This window comes from Cupressus sempervirens, chromosome 7 (assembly GCF_028749045.1).
Source record: "Cupressus sempervirens isolate cs-2001-9-10 chromosome 7, ASM2874904v1, whole genome shotgun sequence".
Classification (NCBI taxonomy): Eukaryota; Viridiplantae; Streptophyta; class Pinopsida; order Cupressales; family Cupressaceae; genus Cupressus; species Cupressus sempervirens.
The window spans coordinates 430472365-430480504 of record NC_143124.1 but is presented as its reverse complement, the minus strand read 5'-3'; the positions used below and the strand labels follow the sequence as shown (position 1 = coordinate 430480504).

General features: G+C 35.6%; 1 protein-coding gene across 1 annotated transcript; it reads right to left on the bottom strand.

Moving 5' to 3' along the window:
- Positions 1 to 3558: 3558 nt before the first annotated feature.
- On the bottom strand, positions 3559 to 7073 carry LOC149547383 (F-box protein At4g35930-like). Its single transcript, XM_089791622.1, has 4 exons — positions 6485 to 7073; positions 4491 to 4565; positions 4286 to 4398; positions 3559 to 4191 (listed from the first exon to the last, which is right to left on the bottom strand). Exons 1-4 carry the CDS (start codon positions 6797 to 6799, stop codon positions 3921 to 3923), a joined length of 774 nt encoding a protein of 257 aa, XP_089647748.1. The 5' UTR covers positions 6800 to 7073; the 3' UTR covers positions 3559 to 3920.
- Between the last annotated feature and the right edge of the window lie 1067 nt (positions 7074 to 8140).

Sequence of the window (8140 nt, the reverse complement as noted above, 5' to 3'; positions counted from 1 at the left end):
TGATCCATTTATGCATTGAACACCTTCTTGTGTTTAATCAATTTGGATCATTCCTTTGAAAAATAGGGTTGGGAAGAGGGTTTCTATTTTCTTTCTATTCAATGGCATCTTTTGATTATGGCCTGCTAATACTACTATCATACTTTCCTTTTATTTGTCACCAAAATGCATGACAAATGTGGAAGCATAAACAAGGCATGTGGAATGTTCACAAAATGCCTAAGAGAGTTATCTCCATGTAAACCAGTATTTGGCCTTGGATATGCCAACTACATATGCTTGTAAGGATTTGATTATTCCCAACAGCGTGATATGCTCCCTATTCTATGTATTCACTTGGTCTCCTATATTGGGAATTGAAATGATGATGTAAACTTCCAATGAGAGATGACCATTACAAACATTTCACATATAATCATTTCATTTTGACAAGACCATCCCTTTATAGTTTGTCATTAGTAATAGAAAAATTGAGAATTATTTGTAACATGGAATTGTATGTCAAGTTAGTCTCCATGTAAGGCATTTTTGGTTTAATTTTCATATTTTTATTTTGTATATCATTCCAAGGTGGAAAGTCTAAATTTCAAGATTTAGAGTTGAGATTATGATTCAAACAAAGAACTTAAATTTTTAAACTTTTGTAGACGTAATCTATTCATTGTTAATAATTAGAACATGACATAATTAACATCTCAAATTTAAATGTCCTACTTAATGTATGTCAACAAAATGTTGTTATGGTAAAGTTTTTAATTTGTACTTTAGGAATCAACAATTATATAGTGGACAACTCCATGAATGAATTAAATGTTATTTCATGGCTATTTTTTGACATTTGTTTAGCTCCTAAAACTAGCGACTTCTAGTTTATATGAATCATTCTAAGTTTATAAACTTTTTTTTTCTCAACTTCACCTCTATGAATGTATAATAAATTGGGTTTGTAAGATTGAAATATATTTTATTAGTTAATTCATATATTTCCTTTTTCAATACTTTCATACTGAGTTGAAATTAATTAATTTGCTAAAGTTTCTCTTATGCATTTTTAGTCTCAGTCAAATCAATCAAATCATATACAATTTCTTATTTTCTTATTTACAAAAGAAATGCCTTTGTACACAAGATATTGATGCTTAGTGGATGTGTCGTGCACCTTATAAATCTCTTATGACATCCTTATTAGTAAGAAAGTGGTTGTATTTGAAATCGAAAATATATTTGCTTGGTAATTTAATATACTAAATCTATAGAATTTTAAAATAATGTGACATGTTATACATTATTCAAATATTTCTAATCCTTAAAATGTTAACTCAATTTTGTGTGTGTGTGTGTGTGTGTGTGTGTGTGTGTGTGTGTGTGTGTGTAATAAAATTTATTCAAACTTGAAGTAAACTTTAATTCCATTGAACAATTGTAAACTCTTAGAAATTGCAGACAGGTTTCCCTAGAAAAAATTTCAAAATGAAGTCATGAATGAAACACACATGATGATATTTCCTTCATTCCATGCATCTCTTCCCTATCTATCCCTAAGCTATGTCTATTGCTTATGATCAAGAACTTAGATAATCAGTTGTTTGCTTTCAAGAACATGTTATTAAATCTACTATATTTCAAACTGAATACATTTTGAATGACATAAATGAAACACAATTCTAATTCCTTCACTCTACATTTTCCTACTTATCTTAGATCTGCAACCATTTGACTAAAGGTAGGAACTATGACATTGTGTGTCTCTTGTTTAATCAACTGCGATGTTTGATTATGGAGAAGAGATAAAAGAATGAAGTTTGATAGGTGAATTTGGATCTCCTTCCCTAATAGAACACTCATTTTTTGGGCTTTAATGGGGAGAAGAAGCTAGATATATAGGAGAGGGGAACCTTGGTACTTGAATGGAATGAATACTTTGATGCTTGGATGTGATGGCTCTTAAGCTTGATTTGCTTCCTTGTACTTGATACCTTGAATTCCTAATTGCTTGACTATAATAGACGATCACTACAAATGATGAATGCAAGAATGCATAATGAATCCATCCAAAATGAGGAGAGGTGGGGATTTTATATACATCTCACATCATCTCATGGAGTTAAGTTTGACTAGGTCAACCAAGAGATCTAATTTCCTTCCCAAATCTTGGCATGGATCTTCGAGTCAAATTTGGGTTTCATTCTCCTAGTACAATCGACAAAGGCAACATGTCTCTAGAAGAATGGGCCTAGATTTGATTTGGGAACCAAGGAGATATAATAAGTGTGGGAATTTTGATGATAACACCTTTCAATGTCAGAGTAGATCAAAAAGGCTAAAAATACGCTAGTGGGTTCTAGGTGAGGCAATGATGTATGGGATTGGATGTAAAATAAGAAAACATGTCTAGAAGTAGAAGGGACTGAATCAAGTTAAAGAAAAATTAGAAGGGATGAATGACCCATATTTTAATCTAGGTATCCATTTAGTGTCCATATGAGCTCCTACCATGGAAGATACACTAAAGTATGTACAAAATATCCTTAAATTGAGCACTAGTTAGTTGCTTACACTTTTTGGATTATACAACTCTGTAAGGATTTCGTCATGCACATGCACAAATGTAAATTGGCACATCAACACAACCAAATCCTACATGAATATCCACCAAAAAATGTGCCAACTCAGCTATTGATTCTATCATAAGTTTTGGATCCATTTCAAACATAACAAATGATAAAAGGGGATGTGACTATGAAGAACGAACTCAACCAATTCAAGAAATGAAAGGAATTGGACACATATATAGTTAAATTGATATGATTGATAGAGAGAAAATTGAATTGCATGTCACTTGCTTTAATGAAGATGATGTAAGGGAAATCTTGCATCACCCATAAATATTTTTTATTTGTCTTTCAATAAGGGTTGTCCTCCATCTAGTGCAAGTCATAAATAGATTTTGGCTGCTACTGATTATTTCACTAGGTGGACAGAGGCAGTTGCCTTGAAGGATGCCACAGAACCATCAGTTGTTGAATTCCTTGATGGAATTGTATCTAGGTTTGGTGCTCCTTCTACTATCATCTTGGACAATGCTAAGTCTTTTGTTGGAACCCAGATTTGTGCATGGGCAATGAATCACAATATCTACCTGAGCACATCATCAAATTACTATCCCCAGGGTAATGGTTTTGTCTCAGTGCAGAGTTGTTCGTTCAAACTGAAAATGTTCCAATTTCTTTCATGGAGGTCCACTTTAAGTGTGATTTTGAAAACAAAATAGTTGGGAAGAACATAGTGTTCCTCCGTAGTTAGTTGAAACTGCATTTCGATTTGTAACCATACAGGATTGTGGATATCCAATTATCTCACCTCGTTATGTTTCTTCTTCCCAATGTCTGTTGCAGTGTTAGTGATAATGGGTGACTTCCAAAAAAACAAATTTAAAAGGTTTATATTAAGTGGACAACAGTATTTTGCCACGGCCACAGTAAGTAGGATAAATTAAAAAGGAAATTACAAAAAACAATTGTAGAGCTTGATAGATGTAAGGCTACTCCATATTACAAATAGTTCAAATTTCAAAACATTTATTCCCAAACGCTTCAGTAAAATTATTGATCAAGCAGTATCTCTGGCCTGCTAAACAATTCAAAATTGTTATGTACAAATATTTGTTCTTTTCAGTCCTCCTTTGAACAGAATCTGTTATTTTATCTTAATCAGATCAAACAAATGAGACTCAATACCCATGTGTACAGGAACGACAAGGATGTCATGGATCGCTCACAAGAAGTGAGATTGATCCGTATTATATACAGATGTAACTGGAGTTCTAAAATGCTAAATAGAGCGGACACAAAAATTTATGGCCCAAGGCCATGGTTTCTCAGTATAGTTTAACTTAGAAGTTAAACTCCCAATAAACAAAATTAAATTCTGTTTCGGGCCACTGCATTGCAAAGCTCATCCTCAACAAACAAAACCCTGTTTGTAATACTGCCCTTTGACCTCAAAAAATGATTCTGGTTTGATAATTTTTCATCGCCATACTTGGCTGGTGTGTCAGGACAAAACAGCAATGACGGCAATTCCGTCAAATCTCCTAAAGATATGCGTCCCCTTTGAAATTTGCCCACTTGCTTTGGTGCATTAGGTGTTGCAGGCGTTGAATCGCACAAACTTTCGAACCCTTCAGAAGATCTGTGCAAGCGATAAAAGCATTAGAAAGAACGCTCTTTATAACCAAAAGTCCTTCTCAGATAGGGATTAAAAGCAAAAATCCAAAAATATTCACCTTGCATAATCTTCTGAGCTTTCATTGGGCATCAAAGCATTTACTCTGCGTTTGTTGGCTCGCACACGCACTGGCGTAAAAAAATCAAAGTGCATCCTCCTAGCAATTGTTACCTGCTTGACAGCATACAAATATATCAGACCTGCAACTAATAATTTCGAGCAAAATGAACATGTTTGAAATGTCTGGTAGTAAGAGGATTTACCGCTTCTCCAAATTTGCTTGATACAAGGGAGAGAGCCTTGACTTCATCATGATGAAAATTACAAATAATTTGGACCTGTCAACAGAGTTACAGTTACAAGGTTAGTTTCGATGCACATAAATTTCGTAGAATGAAAAATACTTAAAATACCAGAAACAAATGCAGCAAGTAGACCAAAATTACAGAATGCCTTTGATATGATATCTCTCATGTATCCATTATAGAAGAGAACAATATGAGGTCCTAATAAGCCAGTCTCAGATAATCAAATGTCCATATTCCAGATAAGAAAAGAAAAACAAAACAAAACCAAAGGGTATGGCATAATTTAACATAGAAGGATTAACAGAGCCTTCAAATAGATGACTCGTAATGGGGTAACACAAAAATACTCAAAAATAAGGGATTCAGGGATTCAATGATCGTTTCTCACCAAGATGTCCAACGGCAGGGATTCAATGTTCATTTCTCTCACCAAATTTTCCTTCTCCACAACAACAGGGGAACTATTTCCTACTTGGCTGAACAAAATTCTGCGTTGAGTGAAAAGATCAGCAGATCTTTCATGAGAAGCCAAATCATTCTCCACAATTCGTTTCCGTCCCATTCTGCAGGGGGCGTTATGCCTGGGAACCCTTTTTCCAAGCACCCTCCTCCGCCCACAATTCTCTTTTTTGGTCTTGCAAGAGATCTTCATTTTCAATGTTTTTGCCTGCTTCAGCGTCTTGCGCATTTTTTCATAACACATTTTCTACAGCCAATAAAAGCTTGAAATGGACTAGGGTTTACAGCTCGTCAAAAGTAAAATCCTGAACAAGAATTTACGCAGAAGTCCATTTGCTCGACTTGCTAATAAATAGAAGTCTAAGATTCTCCGCTTTAATTATCTTAAATGAAAGTCATCAGGTCCAGGAATGGTCTATCCGCTCTAGATTAGTCCAACTTCTCTTGCATTTACGCTTAGTCCTAATGATAGACTGCAATTGGCCATAATAGTGATGGAAATTGGCGAGCCCGGCATTTCAGCCGGCGGCTGCACTAAAGTTGCCAGAACCAATGACCAGTCACCAATGGCGGCGCCGGCACCTGAATACATGATTGTGGTTCATCATGTGTTCGACGACCCCGCGCGTGCTGGTTCGAGTTTTCTTCATTCATTGTGTAGTTATGGGAAACACAGACTCAAATAACCTATTAAATTGAATCTGAATAGCCCTTATTACTAGGATTTAGTTTCGCGTGTCTGTGTTTCCCTGCTGTATAATGGTATTCCCGGTCAGGAAAATTTATATGCTAATGGCCTCGGTGATGAAATAACTTGAACAAGATGCATCTAATTTGCCCTTACAAATGTGCATTTATCACTGACAACTTTAAATAGGGCTGATTTATCAACATTCTGTTTCTCTCTGGAATAACGTTTTCACCAAATTTAAGGGGTTGGGGGAGAATTTACATTTCTGAGATTAAACTTGTAAATAGCTTGTAAATTGAGAATGAATCATTTTATTCTCTAGTATAGAACAATTTTATGGAGGGGGACAGTTTGCAGTTTTCTATTAGTTAGGGCCTTTCATAGAAGTGTGTTGACAGATGATAAAATGATGTGCATTTGTTAAACAACATATCTAACTTTGCTAGCTCTTTCAGTTCCAAGATAGAACTCTTCGTAGTGGGGTAGGCAAGCACATATTCGCTTAAACAATCTATACAAACCCTAAGGCTCTTTCATCCTTCACTTTAATGAATACCTTTGTTATAAACAAAAACAACAACAAAATCCCACTTCCCTGCTACCGACATGATACTTTATTTCCCAATTTATAAGAATGACTATAGAAGGCGAATGAAATGAAAACCAATTTCTTTTTCCTACGAAATCACAAACCTGTAATCCAACCATTTTCTCTTTTTTCTACTGAAAATTAAAAACCTACGTGAATGAGAAGCATTTCCAAGGAAAAAACGATGGCAAATTAAAAGGAGAAGCTTACCAAGATATCCAAGGGCAGGGATTCAATGTCCATTGCACCCTCCAATTTCATCTTTTCCCCAATTACAGGGGAACTATCTCCCACTAGGTTAAACGGATTTCCCACTCGTTCTGAGAAAAAATCTGCAGACTTTTCATGGGAAGCAAAAGAATTCACCGCAGTTCGTTCCCGTCCAATTGTGCAACCAGCACTAATCCTGGAAACCCTTCTTCCACCCCTCCTCTGCCTACGGTTCCTCTTCTTGGCCTTGCAACAAATCCTCATTTTCAAATCCTTTACCCGCTTCAGGGTCTCACGCAATTCTTTATAGCACATTTTCTACAGCTAAAAGAAAGAAAGCCGTGGAAAGCACTAGGGTCAACTGCTCGTCGAGAGAAAACCCCTCTACCTAAGCACAGAAGCTGTGAATTTATAGACGTTACGACTAAGCAAAGACTATTGCAGGAAACTCTGGTGAAATGAAAAGCACAAAGAGAGAGAAATTGGAACAATTCGAACTGAAAGTCGAGGAAAATTATCTGGCCCTGCTACAAGTTATGTTATTTTCAGTTATCCGAGAGTGAAACACAAGAAGACTGCGAGTGTTATTGTAATGAAGTTTCGGTGTATCAGCTGTTAACGCGGTTATCGTCTTGGGTAGCGGGATCCATTCACTGACTGACACGTGCTGCCGGTCGGAGGTCGAATGAGTCTGGCGGTTGGAACACGTATTGGAAATGCCCGTTATGATCTGAAACGTGGCGGGCTGTAAGAGGGTGGAGGTAGCTTCGCGGATCGGGGTTCAAAGTTCTAGCCGTGCGGATGCCGCACAGCGTTGAGGACACACGTGTGGAAGGATGAGAATGTCTTTGCAGTTTGCACCCCTAGATTTGTTTGGGCCTAACATGTTTCGATCCTTAGGAGGTGAGGGAATGTGGCATTTAATATTAAAATATCTCCCTTGCTTTTTTGAACTATTTATTATCTATTATCCATATTTCACCATACATTTTAGGCAAGATATGTAGAATCTATATATCATTTGACTTTTTCTATATAGAGATAATGGAGCTAGTGTTAAGTATTTCATTCATTCTCATATATGATGATTCATGTGATCCTACTCATGAAATATGAGTCTATGAGTTTGACCCAAAAAAAATTACTCTTGATAACTAGAGCTCTTATGGAGCTAGGGTTCGTGCCTTATGGCAAAAAAATAGAAGATAGATTTTTTTATGAAGATGATACTACTGAAAAATAACTTTTAAATATTGAAAATATTAGCTTTATGTCTTTTAATTATCTTTTTAATATCTATTAATATTCGTTGAAAATATAAGTCACCTAAGAAAAAAAAACTAATCTAGCTAGGTTTCATTGCTTTTTGTGGAAATTTATAATAGAGAAAAAACACAATTGATGACAGTTGTTCAGCATATAGATATAGTCGCATTTTTTTTGGGGCCAGAGAGCCTAAACAGAGTGGCTAGAGAAAAGGTGTAATTAATGTTTTTACAGCTAGACCACCAAAATCACACATAAATAACAATGGCACACTAACGTTCAGTTTCTACCTTAGGGAATAACATTTTATGTGAGCTTTCAGTCCAAACCTGTCAACATTATGTTGCAAATTTCTAGTTATAAAATTATGTAAAATTGTCTAGTTGATCC